Source organism: Populus alba, chromosome 4 (genome assembly GCF_005239225.2).
Source record: "Populus alba chromosome 4, ASM523922v2, whole genome shotgun sequence".
NCBI classification, from domain to species: Eukaryota; Viridiplantae; Streptophyta; class Magnoliopsida; order Malpighiales; family Salicaceae; genus Populus; species Populus alba.
In genome coordinates this window covers 22034411-22062270 of record NC_133287.1, presented here as the reverse complement: position 1 = coordinate 22062270, position 27860 = coordinate 22034411, and the positions used below count along the sequence as shown (strand labels likewise).

General features: G+C 34.9%; 1 protein-coding gene across 4 annotated transcripts; it reads right to left on the bottom strand.

The window, feature by feature from the left end:
- Positions 1–426: 426 nt before the first annotated feature.
- On the bottom strand, positions 427–27860 carry LOC118038827 (DExH-box ATP-dependent RNA helicase DExH7, chloroplastic). 4 transcript variants are annotated; one of them, XM_035045265.2, is made up of 34 exons: positions 27466–27857; positions 27293–27398; positions 26971–27179; positions 26498–26551; positions 25367–25517; positions 24892–25283; positions 24068–24286; positions 22076–22187; positions 21794–21976; positions 21265–21344; positions 20841–20963; positions 20559–20645; positions 18782–18882; positions 17708–17765; positions 17369–17434; positions 16266–16348; positions 15993–16176; positions 15034–15180; positions 14843–14944; positions 14592–14744; positions 12974–13078; positions 11192–11332; positions 10966–11055; positions 10823–10879; positions 9162–9245; positions 7310–7408; positions 7054–7194; positions 6226–6296; positions 5275–5344; positions 4928–5020; positions 2847–3059; positions 2053–2145; positions 1079–1201; positions 427–763 (listed from the first exon to the last, which is right to left on the bottom strand). In XM_035045265.2, the coding sequence occupies exons 1-34, from the start codon at positions 27760–27762 to the stop codon at positions 686–688; spliced, it is 4365 nt and encodes a 1454-aa protein (XP_034901156.1). In that variant the 5' UTR covers positions 27763–27857; the 3' UTR covers positions 427–685. The 4 variants fall into 4 exon arrangements, with proteins under 4 accessions (XP_034901156.1, XP_034901157.1, XP_034901158.1 ...); XM_035045266.2 differs by lacking the exon at positions 21794–21976; XM_035045267.2 differs by lacking the exons at positions 427–763; positions 1079–1201 and having other exon boundaries at positions 2054–2145; positions 2819–3059; positions 27466–27860.

Below are 27860 nucleotides of genomic sequence, written 5' to 3'. Positions count from 1 at the left end.
ATTTCGTATGTAATGGAATTATAAATGGTTTCATGATATATATAGTTATATTTTATAAAATAAGCTATGTATGAATATAGGATATAATAAAAAAAAATTCATCATTATACATTTTAGATTTCATTTTTTTTTATTGTAAGTGATTAAATATTTTATATATATTAGATAAATTTTTTTTAAAATAATTTATTAATAAATTATTTTCCAGTTCATTTTCCATAATACAACCAAACACTGGAAAGTGTTTTCCATAACACTACCAAACATCGGAAAATACTTTCCCGGAATTCACTTTCCAAGAATTCACTTTCCCCGGAATTCATTTTCCAAAAGGAATTCACTTTCCTGCAAACAAACGGAGCCTAAAATCCATGTAACAGTAGGATTCCTAATAGTAAAATGCTAATCAAGTTAAAAATTATAATCTAGGAAAAGAAATTCAAATACGTAAATAAAGACACATTTATTAATTTTAATACTTCTAATGGGGTGAGTTTTTTATTTCCGTGTTCGTATCTTGTTTTTTATTATGTTTAGTTCTTTTTTTAAACTAAATAAATAAATAAAATTGAATCTACATGTTTTATATGCCAAAATTTGATCTATATATAAAATAAAGCAGCACGTTTTTTCTTCGATATCAAATGATTTATAGCAGGACAGCTAGCTAAAGATGCTCACGACTTCATGTTTGGGGTTTGTCTTCATCTAACAACAGCTGAATCATGGATTTGACGACCTCATTATCCACAAGAGTTGCATTCTGCCAGACAACAATTATTCATGATCAGATGTAGATACATGGTAGCCGTACAGAAAAGAGTTGCCCAACTAGGAAATAGACGGTAGCATCAACAATTGTGGGCAGGATGCATGTTCACCACCCAGAAACAAAAGCAATGCATTGCATGTATGTCACAGGCCTCACACTCATTAAGCAATCCCTCAATGCCCATAAGACGAAGAACACTAACATGATTAGCATATGGTAGTCCATTTACCAAGTTAAGCACCATCAGCATTCTAAAATATGCCGCTTAGAGATTATATGACAAACTTAACAATGCATGAAAGATACCTCTGGCTTTCGAATCAGCTCCTTCAATAGAGCATGAAGTGTTGACCGGAGTTCTTTAAATAAGACAGCATACTGGGCTGAAGCTGTCAGCTTTAGCCATCCATCTATAGTGAGAAGACCGGTCTAAAATTACAGAAAACAAAGGTCATTCAAGAAGGAAGAATATCAAAAGCAAATAAGCCATCATTTGTAGCTCAAGGCACCACCGAATATCATGCTATTTCATTTATCTGGACCAAAAAAGAAATAGTTTTACGTGATATCCATAGCCTAATGGTTTTTTAAGGGTTGTATTAGCATTTGCATCAGGAGCATCTGTGACAGCTAATATGCAAACAACAATTATAACTTACATCAGAAACATTATATTTAAGGAAATAACGCAATTGTCTTTTTTCTTTCTTTCAAAAATACAGTAAAAATAACTCATTTCTGCTGTGTACTTTCACCAGTCTACAGTCTCAACAGTGTGAAATGTCTATATGCAAAGTTATTTTAGTTTAATGAAGCGGCTGCAACTGTTAGGTAACACAGGTGCCGGCTAGCAACAAGGTGACATGACAGAAACCATGATTTAAACCATGCCAAAAATGAATAACAATCACAAAATTAATAGGTGGAAGAGCGAGAGAAAACAGTGCCTCTCATTATCAAGCATGGCAACCGGATATTACATGAACATACCACCAAAAATCATTAAATACTGTTTATACTTGATAGAAAGTCAATATTAGAAGACAATTTAATCCAATCAGTCCAACAGTTTAGTATATACAAGATAATAATCTTCTGCCATGCATGTAACTGAAGAAAATAGGAGAAGCATATAATAGGGGAAACCATAAGATTCACTCAACTCAGTTGCACCTAAATTGCTAATGCACACATCTTGATGGGTGAGGAGCAGCTATTTAAACACTGATTAATGCATCTACAACAAATCTAAATTATTTGTGTTCTGACAGAGAGCAGACCTGGTGTTGAATGTTAATTGCGCCACCAAAGAGCAAGATAGAGAAGGGAGATATAATAGTGGTGTCTCGCAGAAATACTTTGTTGGTCTCAACCTGAAAAACAAAAAATTCCAGCTTATTCTAAGCCTAATTTATGTAAATCATCCAGCTTCTATTTCACAATTGCTGAAAACATAGTTTTTTTAATAATACAACAGCTCAAGATACAGATAACCTGACATTTGCAGAAGCAAATTAACTGATATCCCAATGCATGGCTGAAAACTACATCCTGCCACTGCTTTGTCAAGTAGCAGAACTATGTAGTTTCAAGGAAGTGTGAACCACTATTCTAAGGAGAGTTTGTTATTTGTTAAATCCCAACATGTCTGATCTCCTATGAATAATAGAAAATTAACTAAATAGCCACACAGAGCATCGATGTCTGGTACAACGGATTTGATCTCACATCCAATACCTTACAATGAATTTATTTGATGACTGCCTAAAACCACAGGATGCTTATTTTTGCAGCAACTGGCAGGGAAACTATTCAACAACCTTCCTTCAAACCTATCTAACAGTCCATCTCATTTTCTACGTGCATATTGGCTCATCTACCAAAACAGTGGGGAAGCTTAGATGCTAGGTTGAAAAGAACAGCAGCAAAAACAGGCCACTAACTGGTAGTATATATTCACAAAAGTGAAATATTATATGGGTATGACCAAACACCTCTATTCAGAAATAATCAAAAGAGAAATACTGGTATCAAAGTAAAATATACCAAGCTTCAGGGTCAAGGGTTTGAAAACCTTTTCAAGGAACACAAGAAATGGGTGCGGAAATGCTTTCATGTTACAGCTGACCGAAGAAGGGTGTATGTGAACCTCTCTTCTTCCATCATACCATATTGGAAGACCCTTTTTTCCAGGCCTGCTGGACTGTTTTAGGCCATTGAGAGTTGCTGCAGTTATTCCTTGTTCAGTTGCAGCAACATTGGGGTATAAACCTGCACATAAAATTGCCTGCCAAAATGTCTTGAGAATTTATCTAAAACCATAACAAATACTGCAAAATTTAGAATGATCTTTGATGTTATTTTGAGCTCTAATTAAGGCTTTACAAAATGAAGAAATCACACAAATAATGTAAGGAACAGAAAAAAAAAATGATGTTTCCTTGATTTCCATCATAATAAGAACTTTAAGCAGCTGCCTAGAAAGATACAGAAAAACAGAATCTAGAACTCCTGGAATAAGCACTGAAGTTCACTAAGAAAAAATGCATGTAATGCAAAAGATTTCAATCATTATATCCCTTCTGCCATAGACTTGGATATAAAATCATGTTTTTGCATTATAATAATATCGAAACAAAATACAATATTATATTTCCAAGAACATCTATAGGAAACAACAAATACATAAATATGTATCTGTATGTGTTAAACAAATAGAAGCATAATCATTCAAATCACAACACAAAATGAAACATCATGTTTTACTTGACTCTTGCTCCTGTAAATTTATTCAGTTTATGTCTATGCCAAAGCTAATTGAACAGCTCAAGCTCCACTCATTCAAATTTTACTTGGCTTAAGCTTTGGGCAAATTTACCATTGCTAAAAGATGATTTATGACCTAAACTAGGCTTATTATCAAATTATAGACCATGTATAAAAAGATTAAAATACATAATATGAACCTAAAAAAATATCATCTAGCACATATTTGTCTTGCCTTGGATAGATTAAACAAGATTGATAACAAAAAAACAGTTATTCTATATAAAAAAACCCTGAGCCTGTTTCGATTGGCACCCTCTAAAGTAATTTCTTTTCTAAGAAAAATTAAGCCACGAGGTATTTTAGTTGAGATCCTCGTTAAATTCCAAAAAAAAAAAAAATCTGTTGCATTTCATGTGAAAATCATGTGATTCACCACTACAATTCTGAAATCACATCTGTTTCTTGAGAAAAACACAAATTCACAATCAGCAAAAAAATGATAGACAAAAAACATCAAATTAAATTTTTAAAATTATGTTCTTATAAAAAGAAATCTTTAGAACTGGAGAGAACATCCAACATGTTTAGGTATTTCGAGTTTTTAATGTTTTTTTATGGTTTTGTAAATAAACACATGCCTATTATTTAACAGTTTTTATGGACAAGACGTAAACAAGGGGGTCCGAATCAAGAAATCCCATAGTTCAAGTATTAAAATCCAATAAAATCAGTTCAAGGGTGTTGATCAAAAAGCTTATAGTTTTGGGGGTCATTGGAAGGACTAGCCATATAGAAACTCTCCTTATTCAAGCCTTAATTAATTCATTAACTGAAATTTGTTTTTTAAATGCAAGCTTGTTCACATGTTGTTTGTATTCTAGTCAGGTTTCTATGCCACTTGAGCTTAAGTCATCAAGTTTAATGAACCTTGAGTGAGTCCACATCAACCTAAGCTATGAGTAGATCAGTTCATTTGCACCTATGATAATGACAGAGTTCTGATGGTTTTAAGAGCACATACAACAATAAAAACTTAAGCAGCTGATTTGAACATTATTGTTCCGCTACCAATTTATAAGATTGAGCACCTCAAGTGGCACTTTTGAAGCTTTCTGATGCCAATAATCAAATACCATATCATGGTGTGAAGGAGTCCCAAATGGTAAGGACTGTACTGTTGAAAATGTTAAAGGGAAATATATGATAAAATCGAGACATTATATGTGACATCAGCATCGACAAAACCTTGTCCTCTGGTAAGACCCAAGGCAACAAATTAGTGGAAAGTATGATGTGTTACAGAAAAAAAAATTGCAGAAACAACTAATTACCCAGTAAAACGGAAAACATGAAAGGAGATAAAACGAAAAATAATATTAGTACTACCTTCACAAGTGAGGAATGATGTGAATACATGTTGAATGGTTGTGATTTTTCAGACAGCCAGCTATCAAGATTCTCTTTCTTCATTCTCCCAACCTATGCCAAGAAACCAAAGTGTTGCGAGCCTTTTTAACATGAAGCTTGAAAGAACAGCATTACTCTAGGACATAAAAGTTAGTCCCTCAATTTCAATTTTTCTCTATTATGATCCCTCAATCTTTCTTTTTCTTTTTTACTAATCAGTGTGAAGCTTGTGTGGTTCTTCATCAGAAGCAATTTATTAAAGGTTATTACTGAAGCACAACAGAAAAGAATAGAAATCATGCATGTATCAACCGAACAAAACTTACCTGATAACTCTTTGGAATACTGATAAGCCCAATGTCAGCTAGCAGTGTTCCAAACTGTGTCCTCATGTCCCTGACATTCAGCAAAATATAATAAACTCTTATAAGTTGCTGATTTTTTTAGGATATTAAATATTCATATGACTAATGTCTGCTTATTCTTTGATAGTGTTCTGTAACATCCAAGTTGTTGCAGGAATATGCTCCTGGATACCAACACCAACGTATTTTGCAGCTTGGTCTGCTAATTTTCTTGTCATCTTCGTTTCTCCATCCAATTTCATTTGGAAAATCAAAGTACCCTTTAAGTTTAAAATTCTCAATAAACCAACTATTTATTTGCTTCAGGTGGAGTTATCTCCAAATATTTGTCATTATGAGGGTAGATTAGTATATGCCATCTAGGTGGGATTTTGTGCATTTCAACAAAGGGTTCGAAAATTTCAAGACTCAATCTCCAACTAATGAATAGAATCATGTTTTTTTCTTTTTTCCTTGGTATTCCAATTTAAATGTCATTACAAGGCTTGTCTTAAACATTAAGACAACCAGAAGGGGAACTTCGGTTTTGATATGTTGCAGTTTCCTCATCCAAATGATGTCTGATTCTCCTCACTGTACTTTTGCTCATCTTTACCAGTACTAAAATATTTTTTCTTGATTCAAAAAGTTAAATTAAAATAAAATTGTAGGATATTGATGAAGAATGAATATCAGTTAATTTATAAAGCTTATCAAGATGCATATTCAAGTTTTAAATGAGAGAAAAGGACCCATGACACAAAGCAAGATCCCACAAGGAACCATTCACCAGATGAGAAGAGAAGGGGAGGGGGGGGGTGTTGAGATTATCTTGCTTGTCACACTACATAAAGCTAAAAGGCATAAAATACTCATATTGGCATTCGAAATATATTTATGAAATATAAAAGACCAAAAGAAGAGAAAATAAACCTTATCATGTGCATAACTGAACTGCTCAAAAAATAAGTAGCACAAAATAGCTGTGCAGCTTTAAATCCCCTCTGCAAGCGTGAACTTTAAAATGTTAGTAGATATTTACTTTGACACTCTACATATCTTATAAAATAATTTTCGATGAATCATCACCATGAATTATATTTTAACACAGGCCAAGAAAGTCAGCAGTATTATCTCATCAAGTGATGATGTTGGTTAGCTAAACACATGACAATACAAATACCGCTATCCGTATCCTCTGGGGATGCATTATTTTGCTACTAGACTTAGACTACTATAGTAGTCTGTTCGACCAAAACCAAAGCTTTTCTATTTTCCAAATTAATGTGCTGCACATGCATCAGATAATTACATCCAAAGAACAACTCAGTAAATGATAACAGCATGGAAACACTGTTAAATTACCAATTTTCCAGACTATTAAAAGAATGAGAATTTCCATCCATGTCCAGGCAGGGGATTTTAGAATATCATATCAAGGCACTTTTAAGCATCACAGGTCATTCTTTAGTTGAGAAAAATCCAATTCAAAGCCCAAATTTATTTCACATATGTGCCACATAAAAAGTCCCAAAACCCAAGGAATAGGTTGCTGGAAAAACTGAAAATCACATGGTTTTAATGATTTCTTATATAAACCCCTAGCTTTCTACAAACCAATGTAAGTCAGTTCCATTATGCAATGTTTGCAGCACATTTCAAAGCAAAAAACAACCATTTGATTGCACACCTATACCAGATGTCAATTGCTATTAATGTAGAGGACAACTGCTTAATAAGGTAAAGCAAACCCCGACTAACCTCGCTCAAAATCTTCTCCCATTTTTTGTATGCAACCATCATTAAGAGGTGGTCAGAAAGCCTGTCATTATAATTCGAATCATTTGAGCCATCTATCTTGTCAGCTAACAGTGCAAGCTTTGCCCTTTCAACATTTTGCTTCTGGAAGTTATAAAATTACAATTGATCAGATTAGAAAAGAAGTCCAAAATGCAACTCTTTTGCTTTAATAGCAGTACAAAACAGTAAAAGCTTGTTGCTGCATTAGAACACAGACCTCATCTTTTGGGTACACAAAAGGTGACTTGTAACTCAGGAATGCAGAAATTGACAGAATAGGTGATAAGCAACCAAATATTGCACCATAAAGCAGCATCTGCAGTTTGAGAGAAAACAGTTTAAGAGTATTCTAAAGAATCTGACTGGGAAGAGAGTTAAAACATCAGGAACAGTATGTTCTCTAACATCCCTTCCTATGCACTAAAGAATATAAATAGCATGGGGTAAAATATATTCCAACTGACTGCTACTAGCCTAAACCAGCAAAAAAATATATATATTTGTTAAGAATGTTACACTAGAAGAGGCCTGAAGGACAGGCTGCCATGTTACAAGCATAAACCAAGATTTGAAATCAGATATCGATTGGAATCATAATACATATACAGATAGCAAACTGAACCGAAGAATTTACAAACACAAAGATCCACTATTGAATTGATACTGACAGTTGCATATCAATACACTAAACATGACATCCATTTTAAGAGATAGGAAATACACGTATATACCAAAACATTTAGGTCATAAAGGCTTTGTCAAAGCCACTGAAGAAATTCAAAAATACTTCCATGAAATAGCAATCTTCGCAACTTTATATCTTCATTTTGAGTGGCCCTTTGGTCTGATATCAAAATATCTAATGGATAATATACTCGAGTGGTTTTATAAACTAAGGCATATTTTGTGTGAAAATATCAGTTTCAGGATAGGCCTTTATGCTATGAGTTTTGTGCACTTCTATGATTAGATCAAAAGAATAATTTATAAATTCCTCCCAATAGATGTTATTTGGCAGTTCAAGGTAGTTTATTGTCTGGAATTCCCAGGTCTATCTTGGAAAGGAAACAGTTCAAAGGCTGTAACTTCTTATCTTTCATCATCCAATCTAAAAGGTTTGGCTTATGACTAAAAGCATGTTTTCATCTCTCTTTCCCCCGGCTGCACCTTCTATTCTACTTGTCTTAAAAAATCAGCACTGACATTAAGACATTCAACTTCATGCCTCAACAGATCATATTTGCTTATATTAAGCCTACACTCTCTTGCTACTTCAAATCAATAGATCCCCAGATTTAGGCTATCCACAAGTGTTTGAAGGCAATTCTTTCCTAGATCAGGATTTCAGAGTACTAGATAAAATGCTCCACAACAAAACAAGTTCTTGAAAAATGGATCGTGGAGGTAAAAATGTCAACCAAAATAATATCTAATAAAAACGAGTTCTCAGGATAAGGAATGACTGCAAATAAACATACTTTAAATACAGGAGGAAATAAATTGCAGTAACAACTGAAAGGCTAAGGGGCAAACATTAACCAGTATAATACAAGTACGGATCATAAATCTTATTTAGCACATTCATTAGGTTTTTTTTTTTTTTTTTTTTTTTTTGGGGGGGGGGGGTGGCATTCCATGAAATTCCCTTTAAAAATTGTACAGGTTCAAGAGTGGTTCTAAATAAAATTCAAACTTGAGGGGTGGGGGGGCACCCCCTGAATTCATCTCTGGTGGCTATTTCAGTTTCAAAAATGACTGCCGCTACCTAAGTTGAAAAGGTTTGTAATAATACAAAATCTGAAGATGAGAACTTCTCGTAGACATGCAGACACTTTCAGGCAAAAGAACCTGACACAATAGACCAAATAAGAACTACAAAAAAGAACAGAGGCGCCTACAACTTCCTGACACTGCTGAACTAAGCTGTGCCTAACCAAAACAGTAGAGCAATAAATGATGACTCTAGGATTCAGTCCTGGGTGCTTTGTCAATTTCCTCTTCTTTTTTTTGGGGTGGGGAGGGGGGGGGGGGTGGCAATATAAGAGGTATAAAAAGTTTTTGATGAACACCTTTCCAATCAGTACATCAACGGGAAGTTTTGCCAAATGATGTCCAAGAGGTGTCAATTGTTCATCCCCTTCTAAGGCTCCAACCTGAGAATGGCAAGGTAATTGAAGTAAATTACAAGCATTACAACATGTAGCTAGTTATTCTTTTGCAAAAGGAAAATACTTGCAATAAACATAACTTTCATTGAATATTTAATACCAGGAGAAACAGTTCCAATCAATTCAAATTAAGAGAACAGCACTATATCATAGAAGAAGAATCTCATTTCACCTAGGGTCACAAAAATTCCAGTCATGACAGATCCACAATAAATTTCACTAACAAAATAGTAAAGCCTTTAAGAGCTAGAAATTCCTACTGGGTTAAAGGAAAAATTCAAAGCCGATAACTAGCATCTACTTAAATGGATTAGCATTGAATGCTTTCAGCAAAAGAAATAATAGGAAGGATCCTAAACAAATAAAAAAATCTCACAATAAGGGAAACCAGAACCAAATAAGAATTTGAGGCATATCCTAAGAATTCCAAGTGTAGATATAAAAAGAACAACAAATATGTTGGTAAACAAGCTTTACATAACTCTACCAAGTTTTAGTAAAGAAGGTTCCATAAGAAACTGCTTAGTTGTCACTGGTACACATCAGCCTAAACTTTATCTAACAGCATTTAAATAAACTGACAAGAAGAGTAGCAAGATTTGAATCCACATTGAAGCAATCAGTACAATATAAAATTAGCTGGAAACCAATAACAAAGGTTCATATCTGTTTGCAGTCCAGTAAATTAAAATTCATGCATAAGTACAAGATAAGATCAATTGAAATAAACAACAATTGCCAAGAACAAAAACTGCAAGCAATATATCTAGACCAATCCAATAAATGTGAGTTAGTTTGTTGATCCACTTCTAATATTGACAACTTTAGATGATTATTTTTTTTCACACCCAACTCTTTGAAACAACTGAACTACTTTGCAAGGTCATATTGAGTTGTGTGCCAGATATCTGTTGAGGATGTTTCTAAATAGAAAGGATTTTGGTTCTTAAAAGCAAAAACAATTAAAAATAACCTCCTGCTGTAGGACAACTCTGCTAGACCATATTCTGACCAAAATAACCCAAAAAATAAGCATATTTACTTTCGCTAACTGCTTCTCATATGTTGCACCAGTTAAGTCTTGATAGACCAAAATTATACTTCCTTCTCTTTAGCTCTAAGACCTTCAGTCTCTTGTTTCTTCCAGAGAGAACTTCTGTGACAAACGAGTATCTGCTCCCTTTGGAAAGCTAAATCAATGTTAACTAAGTCTACACTGCTCTGTAGAATTTGTCCACGTTACTGAACATTAGGAAAACACCTCTATTCCATATTCTCCATGATATTGAGTACTGTACCAATCCCCACAAAACCCTGGGCACAGCCCACCCTAGTATCTAAATGAAAAATAGAAAGAAAATGAAGAAAAGACCAAGATTTGAGGTTAATGTAAGAATGATTAAGACCAGTGTTGATTGGTTGACACTCACATCACACATGAAACAAGAAAGTTAACGTGAGTGAAGCAGCTAGTAGCACTCATATAAGACAGATGTTTATGCATATATGGCTCTAGTTGACAAGAGCATGTTAGAACCATAGTTTAAACAAGATAAATCTACCTCATATAACAGTGAAATTGCAGAAGTCATAGCCTCCTCCCTTGGAGGTTCTAAAGCCTGAAAATAATGGCAAACAAAATCAGCTTCTAGATCTTATCAATCAAACCATCAATAATCTAGAAACCAAAGATAGAATTAGTTACCTTGGATAAAAATGGCTTTATGTGTCCCAGAGAAAGTAATTTAATTTGCAGAGAAAGCTCCACTAATGGCATCCGAAGCATCTCGGGAACCTTTCCATTGAAAAGATACAAGGTAAGATGAAAGTAAAAACAATCATGAATAGAAAGCTTAATGACATAATAAAGACAAAATACAAATCACAGGTATAGGTACCAAAAGTCTAATGGATTTTCATGCAGAATCTACCTGATAAGGACGCATGAGTTTTTCAAATCTGTGGCGTGTGTACAAGCAAAAGCAAATTCCAGGTTTTACTCGTCCAGCTCTCCCTCGGCGCTGCCTTGCATTTGCTTGAGATATCCAATCTTCGACCATGCTTGTCAATTTCTAAAGCAACAGATATTACAGATCTCACTTAAGTTTGAGAAATTATATTCAGATAATAACTCTCATCATTGATCTTGTTGCTGGTGGCATCACATAATTAAGCCATCCAAAATTAAAGATGATATCAGAGATAGTGTACTTCTAGGAAATAGTATGACTAGAAAATTGGAGATTTTTGGATCAATATAGCATGTGGAGTTCCTGTTTCTTTCATTATATGTTTTGGAACAGCAGGATATTATAACGTGCATGCTTTCCAATCTTTCTATAAGAAGAATAAAATCCAATTAATAGGAGAGATCCTATTCCCTCTATCATGCAGAAATGTATGTTAGATCACAGTTCAAGGCCAAGCCATCTCCACAAAATTAGTTAATATATCGATTTTGAGCAACCTTTAAAGCACAATTTGCATAGTCTAAAAATACTACCAATCAAAAATGCTAATAGCAAAATGCTTGCCGTTTTGATATACATTTGACATGAAAGTTAAAATGAAATTTATGGACCATACCTTTTCTTCACCTTATTTCTTTGACCTTTTCCTCAAGAATAAGGCAACTAATTTTTGAAAGATAAGGCTACTTATTATAAAAGGTGAATTTTATAAGAAAGGAAATAATGTCAAAAAATGAGAGAATAACATATCCTCCAATTGAGAAACATACTATACGCTCTAAGAAAAGAATTTCCAATTACACTGAATATCTGCTAAGGATGAAAGATAATTTTTAGAAGTAGCTAAATGCAACTGACAATCTCATGATCAAAAGAAGAGTTTCTAACAAGAGAAAGTCCTAAGGTCATGTAAAGACTAAATTTCTAGAAGTTGACGAACCATAGAAGATTTAGATGTATTGGATCCTGGACTTGCTCTATCAACATTTTGCAAAGACTCAATGTTGATCATAGCATTTGGTGGTAGGAAGCAATACTATGGTCTTGCAGAAGAAGGATCTAGGAAAACAATTTGAATTACAGCATTCTTTTATGAAGTGCTTCTCTCAAGACTCTTGCCAGCATGTCATCGATTGCCAGCTCAAGATTCGTTCATTGTACCAGATAATAGCTCATCAAGAGTGCAAATGCTGCACAACATTAAGGTTCTCTTACATGGTTCAATACCACTCACTACTAAGGAGGTTAGAAGAAAATGGAGTTACACAGGAGCATATTATTTTCATCAATTACTAATGACAGAGACACAGAAAGGAACAAACATGTGGATATATCATCTCAACATTCAAAATGACAACTGATCTCCAAGAGCTCCAGATAGGAGAGGATAATTATAAATCCAACCACTATTATTAACGCAGTTAAAGGAAAAGGCCCTAGAAAATAAACATGATAGCATTAATTGTTGAAACTAACGTGATCTATATTAAAAAATAAATAAGTAAACATAGCTGTTTTCTTCATGTAGGCCATACAGCTGAAGAATAGCATTAATTGTCCATGCACTGAAATTTTATGTAAGATAGGCGAGTGCATCTAATTAGGAAATAAACTGTTTTCAATATTACTTCCAACTTATCCACAATACATCAAACATATCTCGATCTTACTTCTTTAAATTTGATAATTCTTAATCAAACTATTTTTGCCTTTAAAAAAAAGAAGAAGAAGAAACGCACAAACCTTCTGAGGATTATAACGATTTTCCTTGTGTTTTCCACAATCAATCACATAGACGACATCATCTATTGTTAAACTTGTCTCTGCAATGTTGGTGGCTATAATAACCTGGATAAAGTAAAGGCAAAAATTAGCAATTTTTATGTCATACATCAATGGCCAAAACAAATGGAAACTTAAGGGCCACCCCCAAGAGAGAGGTGTTGGCAAGCTACTAAGAAGATCAAGCATTCACTTAATCAGTTGAAGAATAACACCATGATATACCAGCATATGGCAGGCTACTTACCCTGCACTTACATTTCCTCTTTTTTGCTCAAGGTTTCTTAAGGTTCAACTTTCAAAAAGCTAACTTTTCTTCTCTTCTGTATCCCCTTAAGTTTACCCTTTCCCATAGGGTTTTGTGAACTTTCTCACAAATTAGGGTCAGTGCTGTGCCCACTTCTATTGAACAAAAGTTATCCATATTTTTTAGCTTTCTTATTCATTTTTTTTATTGGAGTAGTTGTCAATCTGAACTCCATCCTTTCTTCTGTCATTAGTCAAAACACTCTTAGCCTCACCTTGTTGATTTCATTGCAATTGCAATAAAACAACCACCTCATTCATTCTCTCTTTATATCCATTTACAAATTTGTGCTGCCTTTTTCCAGCTATTTATCTTGCAGGTGATTCTTTTATCATACAATTTCTAGCACATGGTGAACTTGATTCGCACACTGATGGTCCTTGCCAATCTAAGATAGAAATCCAATTTTAACATCCTTTCTTGGTGATGGCTTCTAGAAATATTTATAATAAGTAACATGAGTAGGTTATTTGATTTCTATAGTAACCACATCCAGTTGTCCAGAATAATTTTCCCAATAACATGCTGTTTGATTTTCACTTGATGACTAATAATGGCGTATTTCAAAACTGTACAGGCCCCTTCTACAAAAAGGAAATCATGTTTCTTTCCCGGCCTCCTCTGTGAAGAACATGTTTGGTGATCTGACAACCCACCTTCCATGAAAGGCTTTTAATTGCTTTTGACAAATCAAAAAGGTCATTTGCTGGTCTCAGGGTGGTCTCATTTGCTACAAACAATGGAGGCAACAATTGCAAACTCAACCCACCAGCCTAACCCAGCTGAAAAACAGGATCACAGTTCTAAATTTTAACCCAAAGTGACCAAAATTTTAGATTAGTTTGGATCAACCTCCAGGTATTCCATCAGTCAGCCACTTTAAAAGCTTCAGAGTTTGAGATCCCTAATTTTACCAAGTATAAAGCAACAACTTGAGAAATGAGTCATTTGACCTCTTGTTTCTTTCTCTTCCTATTTGTAAAACAAGTTTTTGGCATACCATTCAAACCTTCATGCTTGATATATTCAAGTTATAAAAGCTGTTATCTTTCTAATCTTTGATTAGTTTATCTGCCTTTTGTTATATTTTATATCATTTATGATTTACCTGTGTTATATGAATATATGAACTTATGAATGCCATGTCTTAAGGCCCTTGCCAGTCTAAGAAATGAACATTGTAATTTTACAATATCATAATTTAGGGTGGCGACACAGCTTATGAACCCAAACCTGAATATGACCGAAGAAAAATAACTAGCGTTAAGTTACCTTGCGTATGTTTTCAGGCGGCCATAGAAACACCTTTTTTTGGTCCTTTGATGCTATAGATGAATGCAAAGGAAGAACCCAATCAGAAGATGGTCCTCCAAATCGATAAGAAGCAACCAACCTATCGAGTAGCATGTAAATTTCAGACACGCCCTGTTATAGAGCACAAATTGTATAAGAATGACGGTTCTTGAAGAGAATAAGACAAGCCACTCAGTTGTTGATGAAAGAAAAATATTGAACAGACTTACTGGCAAAAAGATGAGTATGGCACCCTCACCACATGTTTCATCAACATAACATATCAAGTCTTCAAGAAGGTCATAATCAATGATTTCTTCATTCAATCTTTTCTGTAAAAAAGATTGAGCATTCAGCAAGCAAAAGAGCATCAAACTAAATGGACTGAACTCTAAGCCACTAAACGGAACTGGCACTTTACCAAATTCTTTTGTGTTTGCTCACTGTAAGTTTGGTAGCTAGTTGAAATATAATGGGGGTTAACACAGTCTTCTGAAAGCTGAGAATCATCACCCCATGCAGATAAAACTAGATTCTTCTTCCCTCTGTGGTTATCTACAGGACCATTCTGCAGGTGTCATGCACGTGACAAGCTAAAATCAGCTTAAATAACAATGAAGTCATTAATAGGGAGCAAATTAAATTGTTACAAAATTTTAAGCCATTTAACCATACATAAGATGAGAATGCAAAACCCAGTGCAACATAAATTACACCATTTTAAGAAAACTAGAGTTAAAATGTTAGCTGACTTTGAAGACCTGATACTGTTAAGGGCGGGGGTAGGAGATGGGAAAAAGGTCATGATGATCACACAAAATTACACACACAAACACACAAAGTGAATGACTGAATGGAATAGATTAAAGCAGACAATCCACGTCAGTATCCTACTTGCCAAGCAATCATGATCGTCATCAATGACCCAACCACATTAAGCAATAATATACATTACCTAAGTTGAAAAAATTGAAAAAATATACATTACTAGCTTCTTTCTATCATACTTCCCTTATGTTGCAATGATAAAAACTGAAAAATCTTCATCATTAGGTGATTAGTAAAAATTATGGGTCTTCACTATGAAATATGGGTATATATTATTTGCAACACACCCAGCAACCTGCCCAATGGGCATCTCCTCTGCTCTCAGTTTTTGTTCCTTTTCCAGGTCCCAAAAAGAGTAACAGATGAATAGAAAGAAGTTGAGAGAGAGGTATACATGGTCATGATTACTGAATTACTATGTGCATATGCACAATGTGGAACATTTCAGAAAAAAAAAAGATCAAACCATAGATTAGGGGAAATTAAATAGAATAAAGCAGCAAAACAATATGAAAACAACAACCACATTCTGGAATAAAAATGTTTAAGCACCTTATCAATTGCAGATGTTTCATATCTTAAAGCAGCTGGAGCATCTGAAGCCAGGTTATAATTGATGTATTCATATATATCCTCAAGAAAGTAATTTGTTACGGGATGTGTACGGCCTTGAGCAGTAAGTACAGGGCATTGTCCAAAGTACCTCGAAAATAAATTTGAATCTACTGTGGCAGACCTGAACAAAGTGATTGAATAAATAAGAACACATGCAAGATTATAGAAAAACAGACGTGCTAAGAGAAAACTGAAAATGAACAAACATACATAAGAATAACTTTAAGTTTTGGTGTGTCTTGAGAAGATTGCTTCTCAATCAGGTTCTTCAAAACAATGAGTAGAAAATCACCCTGTCACAGGAAAAGAGTGATTAATTTTGTTTAATTCAACTTTTGGTTCTTCTGATATAACTGCCTTTAGCTGGGAACAGGCCCCTGTCTATTACAAACTAAGTAAACAAATAAAATAGAAAATAAAGAAACCAGTACTGATTAGGCACTTCCCAGAATTAGCAGCAGTAGAAATGCTTCAGGAAAAAGAGGGGGGGGGGAATTGTAACGATGTGAATCTAACCCATGTTAAACAAATCGTGATAACAAATTGCTCCTTCAGTTTTCCTTTTCTAGATACTAAATATGCTCCCAGCTAAGGTTTCCAAAACATCAATTATCAAACACTATGAAAGAAAATTAGAAAAGGCTCAAAACCATCACATTTTTCATAACACAGCAATCACATGAATGTCAACAAACCAGGTCAGCATAGCATCAAAGCATCATGCACAGGTTACTGGAGTGTTTAGACTGTAGAGACATGTTAACAAAGTGGTGATCCCACCTAGACATGAGTCTGAATCCTGGATCACATGAACCAATAGCAACACATTCACAATCCAAACGAGCAGGATGATGAGTCCCACATTTCAGAGTTTTCCAATATCAGATGAGGAATTAAGAAGGCTAGTAACAGAGGAATCTTAAAATTCAAGTAATGCCTACATTGTGAATCGCAGTGACTAATGGACATGATAAATCTAGTCATATTGCACCAATGGCATCCACTAGTAAGCCTGGTGACATTTTGAATGACAACCTTTGGGGTATTGTATATGCTATTAACATTTACAAACTTGCCAAGCCAACTATATATGCCTTCTGCATGCGAAAAATCAATGCTTCCAACAAGATGCAACCAAACTACCTTATAATTCAATTCTGTGTAGGGAACTAACTTGATGAAAATAGCACTGAAGAGGAACACCACATGCATGAGTAAGAGTGCTAAAACAGAAGGAATCCAAAAGAAACTACTTTTCAAAATCCAGGAGATCAAGAAATTAAACTACTAAAACTATGTTAAACTTCACTCACCAGAAGAGATCGTTCATGCACTTCATCAACTATGACATGTGTTATTCCACTCAAACTCCTATCCCCCTGCAATTTATAAGATCCATAATCAGATAATGTCATGCATATGAAAATGCAGTGCCAAATATTTTTTTCTAATATGCAAAACAATAAACACTTGTCCTCGAAACTTGAAGATCTTTCAGATCACCAATAATTAATCCTAAATAAATAATTCTTATAATATACTACTTCCAGAAAAACAATGAAGTCGGCCTCTAAGTATTGTTGGTGAAACATTATTTGGGACAAACTTAAGAACCACAGATTCAAAAGAGTTAAGTTAAATAATGGGCATACCGCAAGCTTCCTTAGAAGAATGCCTGTTGTACAAAAGAGAAGTTTTGTTTTTTCATTCCTGAGAAAATAAAGAGTGAGAAAAAAAAAATCAATATCAATAGTAAATATTCAATATAATATTAGGAGAATCTCAGAGTCTTCTGATTCTTGATTGCCCAATTGCAAGGGGTATGTGACATAGATCATCATGCACAATTGTTTAAAACTTAGATCAATATGTAAACACAAATTTAATAATAATGTGATTTTTTTTTTTGATAATATAATAATGTGGTACTTAAATTGTGTAGCTTTAAGTATGAGTTTTGGTGAATATGTAAGCAGCAGGAAAATCATAACTGAAGTCATTTTGTGCAAAATAGGAGTATCAGATTATATCCATATTTAAGAAATATTAAGTATCTTTCAGGAAGCTATGGCTTTGCTTTTGTGAACCTACAAGTAAAATAATGAGTCAACTTGGTTAGGCTTATCATATTCATATAGCCCCAATTGACTAGGCATTGTAGGGTATCTAAACGAACATGAACTGCAAATATTCTAGCCCAAGCCTATAAAGCCAAGCAGAACCAAAACGAAAACTTAATTTTGATTGTATTCAGTTTTTTCTTTCATTTGGTTTGGTTTTACTCACTTGGAATTCAATACTTCTGTTCAGTGTCACTTTTGCCTAAAAACCCAGGCACAGCAAACCATTTACAACCCAAACGGACACACACAAACACAGAAACAAGAGAGAGAGAGAGAGAGAGCAACCAACAAACAAACAAATGCTTCCCTATCTCAAAAGCAAATAAAAACTAGACACTTTTCAAGAGCAATAATAAGACATGAATTGGCATATTTACAGAATTTTTTATTAATAAAAATCCTAGTTTGATATTTCAATTGAATCTTGAAACAAATGATAATTTTGATAGTATGTATGCATATGTGGTGAGAGGGTTTGAAACGAAGTAATTAAATACAACAATTTGATAGCATCTAAAGAAATGAGGCCAGAGGTATGAGTTTCTTGTTAGTGCATTCATAAAATAATTAAAAACAGAAAAAATAGATAAGGCAGATTAAGACCTTGCACTATCAAGACGAACTTGATATCCAACCAAAGAACCAACTGCACCAGGAGAAGGTTCACAGCGCTCATCAGCAACTCTTTCAGCGACAGATATAGCCTACATGGTAATGCAGCATCACAAATTGCAGATAACAAGTACATAGGGCTTACATGATATTCCTTAATACAATCAGAGAAGCAGAAAATAATAACAATGATACTAAATGAGCTTTACTGGATTAGTATTTCATTATATGCATGAGATGACAACCATTGCAAGTGTAGGTGAAAAAAGTTGAAACAACCATCAAACCTCAAAAGGAGAGAATTTGTAATTCACCATTCCAGGAAATTAGTCAGGCTCATTTCATAAGTTACCTTATCTGTAACTGACAAATGGATGTAATCCAAACAATTCTTAATGTTTGGTTGGGGGCGAGAAAAAAAAATTGTCATTGAATAATTGAGACACCTCACAAAACCTCAGGGGTGTCCTTGAAATCAACCAAAAAGAAAACTTTTCAATTTACTAAATTACAGATAAAGGGATAGAAACTCCGATTCTTCTTTTCTTTGGACTGCATCAACATGACTAGGGACCGAAGAAACCTTTATTGTAAAGTCACCAAATAAAGTAACAGGGCTCCTCAAGGATCTGGAGGCTCCCAATCATGGGATTTTCACTTTATATTTTTCTCATGAAAAAGATTAAAAGAAGTAAAGAAGAAAAATGTTACACGAAGGAGATAAGGTATCATCCTAAATTAAAAAAGAAAAGAAAAGGGGAAGAAAGAAGGAAAGGCAGGTAAGGGAAAGAACTACCAAATGAAAGCAGTCAATTTCACCAGATATTAGCTAAAGACACTCCTGGAAACACCCCAGATGCAAAGCACCATAAAGAAGAAAAATGTTACATGAGGGAGATAAGTTATCATACTAAATAAAAAAAGAAAGAAAGGTAAGGGAAAGAACTACCCAATGAAAGCAATCAATTTCACAGGATATTAGCTAAAGACACTTCTGGAAACACCCCAAATGCAATGCACCATAAAAAAGCTATAAAAAGGGTCCTGTCCCACAATAATTTCTTGGAAAAGGAGTCGTTTTCTAGTTCCATTACATCCAAAAACTCCAAATAACCACAAAGACAGCACATCATATTCATTCACATGCATTGCGTCTGTATTGCCATTGAGGAAAGTATGGAATTTTGCTCGATCTTTACATCTAGAAATTCAAAGATAATATGAAAATGTATCGCCTGCCCACTGTTCACACCACATCACAAACAATCTATTCTTGACAAATTATCATCACTTAACTGGTCCTTGGCATTCTAGCTTTCCCACTGATCCAATAGCTCGAGGGAAACATGAAACGCTCTTATTGCCCATGGGAGTTTAGTCTCCATTTATAAGCACCCAATGACCATATCAAACAGGGAACTCTCCCTGTTCAATTATCACAATTCTCTCTGAGGACAGCCATGGAAACTTCTCAATGGTCCACTCTTAAGAAAACACAACCTTAGATCTTATCTTCTAGATCCTAATTAATCTTATAGAAAACATGTTTTCTCCAGTAACATTCATTTTACGACCCCCGTTCCTCTTTTCCTACATTACACAAATATATAGCTGCATCCAGTATGATAACTTACCCTTCTGAGATTGTGTGAACTAGACAGAATAATATGGATGTTTGATTCGCACCATAAGTTTGGAATAACAATAGCATGAAACAAGATATATATCTAAGAAATGAATACAGTTGAGGATAAAAGCATGCACCCACCGCTATTCTTCTTGGTTGTGTGCATATGATGTTACAGTTTCCACCATGACCTGACTCAATCATGTCATCCAGTATAAATTGTGGGACCTGTATAAAGGTGAGTTAGGGAACACATGGTATGACCATTTCCAGGCAAGAAGATCAACAAAATAAAAAAGTACCCTTTCAAGTGCACCGACTTCTTTCTTTAATTAAGACTGGAAACAAGAACAGAGTTGTGTGCAGACTAATGTTTTTTTTTTTAAGATGTGAATGAATATATCGTAGCAAGGAATATGAGACCTGAGTAGTCTTTCCGGAACCTGTTTCTCCACAAACAACAAGAACATCATTCTCCTTCAGCATTTGTAAAATATCAACCTTCAATCCAGCAATAGGAAGTGCAGCTCTAGAGCACAGCATGTCCTAAAACAAGCATAGAGTTACACATGTGTGAGAGAGAGAGAGAGAGAGATCACCTCAAGAAGCAGATATTCAAAGGAGTAAAATCTATTTAAAAAAAAGTGGGGGTGAATGGAAAGAGAACAAATGGTATTGACAGGATTTGGAATAGACAAATTATGTTCCATTACAAAACAACTGACCATTTACCAACATAATAGCCTAAACCATGACATATCCATTGATATTTCTGATAAATATAAAATAGGAATCACAGTCAACAAACACAACCAAACAAAAGGAATGGAGAGCAAAACACACCAACCTTGTATTTCTTCAATTTCCTTTTAGACTCTTGCTGCTGTCTCAAATAAGAACTTTCTGCATCCTTGGCATATTTTTTTCCTAAACATGCAATGGTCAAAAATTATAAAAAAAAATCCAATGATAACAGACTAGAAGTACAAATTTCATTCTATTGACTTATACTCACAATTTGCCACATAAACTTCAGTATTGAAGCATACTCACAATTTGCCATATGTTGTCCAAAACATTTCATGAATTTAACAATTAGCTTAATCCTCCTAAATATTAACCATTATTCCAGGGTGTCATTATCCTTTTATTCACTAGTAGAAGAAGACTTTGATCACATATATGGAAATATGATAAAAGGGAAAAAGAAAAGGAGTATAATAAATAAACATGTTCAGCCATTTGTGTTTGAAAATAGCAGTAGAGTAAACCAAACAAAAAAGGATACGCTTTTTTATTAAAAATCAAATTTGAAAAGACAGTGAATCAGTAAAGGATGTTGACTGCAAAATTTACTACAACAAGAAAGGACATACTTTCTACTTTTGCATCAGCACCAGAATCCTTGGTTTCCTCGACATCATTAATTTTTAAAGTTTCTTGAGAACTAGTTGTAGCATCAACAGCAGATGAACTAGAACCATCTGCCTTCAATAATAGATCCACAAAACCAGCCCTTCGATCCTCCACACTGTCTTCCACTCTTTTTGATGTTTCCCCTATAAGTATTTATAGATTATTGCATTGCTCAAAACTCCCACCAATCCAGAAAATAATTCAATTAATTCAATTTTGTGGCATGGATTTTAAAGAATTACCTTGTTTCCACTGCAAAACAAGAGAAGAGTAAGGGTTGATGATTGCTAGATGAATAGGAAGATCAGGAAAGAGTTGATGAAGAGCAAATGCTGCAACTCTGTTCTGGGCATCCTGCAATCCAAATAAATTGCAAGATATAAATGTATAACAGCAGTCTAAACATCCAATTTATTTTCTTTTTCTTTCCTTTTCTTTTCTATCTGGGTAATCATTTTTTTTTATAACCTAAATTTGATGAATGTGGGAGTGGGGGGAATGGATGGAACCAGATGATGAGCGCCAGAGTTTCAGGGCCAAGACAACTGATGACAAAAAAAAAGTTGAACCTTAAAAATCTCCACTAATCAGATTGATGTGATGCTAGTTATAAACTCTCTTCAACTAGAGACAAATACAAAAAAAACTTGATTGCTATTAGTACCACACACGTGTAGCACAGTAAATGCACATAGCAGCCAAAACCAATGGCAGATTAGGACATTTTTTAAAGGGGAATAAACCAATTATGATATTTTCCAAACTAATTATGTTGGGATATATCTAGAAATATCCCCTGCAGCAAATTTTACTGTGTGAAATATAAACTGTCAAATCATACAACAATATACATATACATGCAAGAATTTAGCAGAATACATTAAGAAGGAAATCAAAATTGAGTATTGGAAGCTGTCATTTTTTTGTGGGATATGCTAAATTATAATTACACACATAGCTTGTAAGAAGAGACAAACAAGAAAGGGGCAATGGGTAGAGAGACGTGCTTGTAAAAAATAAATACAAGCTAAGAGAGGAGGGAAAAAAAAAAAGGAGAAAAGGGGGGGTGCCATCAAAGAGAGAGAGAGAGAGAAAGGATACATGGGGATAGTAAATGCATGATGGTAGCACGTGCTTTTAAAACAAAATAGAAGTTTATAATTTCAAGGCCTTTCAGGGAGATAAATTGTCCCTATCTTTAGTTCAAACCAGCTAGGTGTTAGCACCTTACAGACTTGCTTTTACCAATGTCACCTTATCAAGAAAATATCAAGAGCACCTCAAGCCCAGCTTCCCATGAAGTTCACCATTGGTAAAGCTTTTGGAATCAGGGGCAACACAGCCCCACCTCAATCCTTGGCCAAAAACCGATCATAGCAGTTGTAAAACCTGCTTGTTGTACACCACTTTTCAATCCTTTGATAGTTGTATGGTATCCTAAAGGCACCCCCAAACTCCTTAAAGATTGCAAATTAACAGACATGTGTTGACATCTCCACTCTCATTCCCACTTGCACCTTGCACAAGGAACCAAAAAGAAGGCACCCAATCCCCGTGCCCAAAATAAAAGTGAACATCATTGCGATGCTGGAAAGAAATTCAATCATAACAGTTGGTGTGGAGGAGAACGAATCCAAAATTTATTGCACCAGGATGCTAAGAAAACACATGGATCTCATTCTTGATCGAAACTGAACACATTAGCTTTTCTTTATTCCCTTGTGAGATTCTATTACAATTAGGCCTGAGCAGAAAACTTGGTTTGGCAACATTATTGCATTCCTTGACTACAGCCTGGAGAGGTGAACATTCATGTGAGGGAAGATCCAAGCGAAGGGTTTATAGAGGACTCTAAAATTGGAACAGGCATATAAGTACTCTCCAATGAGTGTTTGTTTTTTGGTTGGACCGACTTTTCAAAATACTTTTCAAACTGGTTTTTGCCAGAAAAGGTATGAAATCGATGCTTTTTTAGGTTTTTTTCAATGATTTTGATGTGCTAATATCAAAATTAAAAAAAAAATTGAAAAACATCATTTTGATAAATTCTCAACTAAAAAGCACTTTTGAAAAGCAACTTGCACAGCATTACCAAACACACACCAAGCATCTCCCAAATTACCACTTCACAATTCACTTCTTAAATTGTGCCTTATGCCAAGTTCACAGAATGGACCAATAGAGTGATATGAATTGTGCATATGAATTATAAGAGCAGGATAAGAGGAAAGTACCTCAGCAGATTGAAATGTGTCATCCTGATCAGGAAGTTGAAGGGTGATAAGCCCCCCAGCTTTTCTGCTCTTGCCCCTCCCACTAGCTTTGCGTAATATGCTAACAGCATAAGAGAACCCTAGTTCCCTTCCGAGCACTTTATTGAATTTTGGAGCTTCCCAGCCTGATTTTTGACATAGTTGGTGAAGAACAGCTTTAGGAATCTTTTGCAGGTCCCCCTGTAATCATTTTGACTACATCAAAAAAAATAGCGGATGAAGAGATGACAATTGACAATTGCAACAGAAGTATATCAAACAACCACACAAAAGAAGCAAATAGAGGAGAACATATAGTAATTGCCACTAGATAATCTTCCCAAAAACAAATGAAACAAGAATGATGGGAATTTAAACCCATTAAGATCAAAGAAACAGCTATGTAGAAAGCACATTGTTTTAAATATTTTACAGCCAAAATCACCCAATAACAATATCCTTTACAAGTTCATTTCATAGTGGATGTTCTCCAAGAGAAATGAGATTAAAAAAAATTGATAAATAAATTTAAACTACTATCATGTAGATGCTATATCCAAGTTTGGTGTTTGAATCCGTTAGGACAAAAGACAACATTTTTCATGCATCACAAATTGTCCTCAAATCATCCAGTTTCAACAAAAAGATAAATGAATGAATTCACTGCATAGTAGATATTCTCCAAGAGATCTGAGGTTCGAAAATAAGTACATGCATGAAATTTGGACCAAGTATCATGTATGGCATTATGATCCAACATCAGTAATATTATCCTAACAAGTTTGCTACATTTCAGACGGTAGTACCTTCTTCCAGATACCTTCTAATTTCTCTAAATTCTTCTCACTACACAGCTCTCTCATTTTTTCCCTCTTCTGTATCTCCAATATTCCAGGAGATAAAGCATCATTAGGTGATGCATCATCTATGAAGAAGTCACCAATCTCCACATCTTCCGATTCGTCCGAGACAATTTCTCCCTCAAGGGGCACACTAGGGGGAACAGGATTCAATGGAAAACCAATGGAGCTTGAACTTTCCAAATCATTTTCATCAACTATTGATTCAATGGTGGAATCACCTTCCACGTCAAATGATGTTATTGCCTCAAAGTGCTCGCAAGGAGTGGAAGTAGAAAACATGTCCTCATAAACATGTTGATGACCAAAATCTTGTTCCAAGAGATCAAGTGATAATCCTGATCAATGAATGCAATACAGGTCATGGAAATCAGAACAATGACCATGTTTTTATACAAATCAAGAAAAAAACAGATTTAACCTAGAGCAGATATTTCTTGCTTGAGTTTGCGGATAACATGGCCTGCCTGTTCTTGGCTCTTCTTGTCCCCTTTTTCCTTGGCCTTTGTAGCTTCCAAACGCACTGCATGGTACTCTTTGGCAATAACATCATAAGTTCTTGGTTGTCGATCCTATCAAAATATAGACAAAAGGATATAAACACCAATCAAACAAAGTAAGCTTCCAAAATATTCTTTCTCTGAAAATTAAATATTGCATACCATAGACATAATATGAATAGTCATCATGTGTACTAATTAAGCACACTGTTGGAGCAAGCAATTAAAGCTAGAATCATGATGATGATATTAAATGCCAAAACAGTAACATGGTGTGAAATTCATTTAGTAGTAAGATGAAAATCATTATACAACCAGGAAGCCAGCATGTTATCATCAAAATAGAAATTAATAGCATGAAAACAACCCATCACATCAAGTTAAGGTTTAGCCAGAACCAGTAATTTTCACACCTGAGAACATAAAAAGACAGACACAGTTTCCCCAGAAAAACACCATTACAAACACAAAAGGGAAAAACTATAATACATACAGATTCCCCACCTTGGTAATGCACTATTGGAGCTAAAATTTCAAGATCAGTCTCCATATGACAGCATCAGGAACCAAACAGGTAGGCTGAATTGAAATTTTTTATTTTTAAATCAGAGACTCAACACCTTGGTAACGCACCAGTACAGCCCTAACTTGAATATAACTATCACAAGACGTTCAAGTTAGCATCCTGCAACTTATAGTCAATAACACAATGATCTCAGTAGCTTTTCAGCAGCTTTCATAAAGTTAACTGCTTAAGAAGGCAACCTAACAGCCAAAAACAACCATCTCCAAAAACTGCCACCTACAGATATTCCAAAATAAGTGTGTACTGGTAATTCCTAATCACCCACATAAAAACAAGCCTTAGCTCATAGCCACCCCATGGGAGCGTGGACAAGAGGAGAGAGGAAGGGAGGGCATATGCATGCGAATCAGACACACATAACTAGCCATTTACATTCCTCTACTCAAAATAAGAAAAGTTAATATTGGTCACAGTACTTTAAGAAAAACATTAAAACACAAAGGGAAAAGGGAAAAGGATTATGGACCTTGTTGGTGAAACTTCCATCAACTGAATCATCTTCCCAAGTTTTAGATTCCTCCTGCAAATTTTACAATACCGACAGAATTCCTGATTCATTGACTGTATTCCAACAATTTTTCTCAAATGAAGTTCGAAAAGGAAAAAAAAAACATCGCAGCCAAAACAAACCTGAAGCACTGTCCATCAGCAACATTTTCATGAACCATACAAGTACATGATTAACTATTAAACACAAATTAAAGCAAAGTTGGGCAAACCTCAAAAAATGTCCCAGCCTATTTTTCATCTCAATTAGGTCCCCAACATATCAATGGATTCTCAATTAGATCCTTCCATCAGTTTCAGTTAGCAAAATTGTTAAGTAGGCAAAACCCATGAAAGTACTAAAATCCCCCATCGCTTTCCTTGTTTTCAAGAACAAAATAGATGCATATAAAAATATAACAAGCAACAAAAAAAAGCTCTCCTAATGCATACCTCTTCCTGTTGCTCTACATACTGCCTAATCCAATCCGCTTGCGACGGTTGGCGGAAATCAAGAACATTACCATCACCATCCTCCTCATCCCACCGCGCCTTGGTTCTAACCAAAACTCGCTGCTCCTCCTCCTCACCCTCAATCCTTCTAGACGAATCCACATAAGGAACCCAATCTTCCCTGGCAGTCGATACCACACTAACAGAACCTACAAAATATGCGTCAACAACATTCCAAAAAATACACACATATATAGACATAATTAAATCATAAATTAGACCATTATTATACCTAAATAAAATTTAAAAAAAATATATTCACCTCGATCAGAATTGAGAGAAGTTCCGCCAGAGAACTTCAAGGGAAGCTCATTTCCGGCCAAATTCAAGCATAACCAATCAAGCGCGGTCTCAAATGTCGCATTATCCTATCCAAAAACAAAATTTCATAAAACGGCACCGTTTTTTAAGAAAGTAAAAGGGAAAAATAACTACCTTGAGAGAAGAAAGAGCGAGTTCAATATGATCATTAGAGAAGCCTTCACAGGAGAGTTTCTCGTAAATATTCTTAAGCTTTTTAGCTTTTTGTGCTTTAGAGAGAGAGTTAGTGTTATCAGTAACGGTGGTTTGTAGAGGCGGAGTGGTTGTGGAGTTGAGTAGGAGACGGCGTAGGCGGTTCTCGTTCTCGGCTGAAATCTGGAGTCTTGGACCGGAATTAGAAGATGATTTTGATTTCGAAGAGGATGCTTTGTTGTTGCTGCTGCTTCTCTGTGGATTCTTCTTGGGAGCCATTTTTTCCCTTCTTTGGGAGTTTTGGGTCTGGGTTTTCTCTGCAGAGAGCAGAGGAAGGGAGACGATGGGAGGGTATTTTAGTACTTAATGGATTGGTG

What these genes read in the sequence shown, in the direction of transcription:
- LOC118038827 (XM_035045265.2), bottom strand. Translation starts at nt 27,762, where the DNA reads ATGGCTCCCAAGAAGAATCCACAGAGAAGCAGCAGCAACAACAAAGCA. An exon ending in TTCTCTCAATTCTGATCGAG is followed by an intron (nt 27,180 to 27,292) that starts GTGAATATATTT and finishes CATATTTTGTAG; the next exon opens with GTTCTGTTAGTGTGGTATCG. An exon ending in ATGGAAGTTTCACCAACAAG is followed by an intron (nt 25,518 to 26,497) that starts GTCCATAATCCT and finishes ATATTTTGATAG; the next exon opens with GATCGACAACCAAGAACTTA.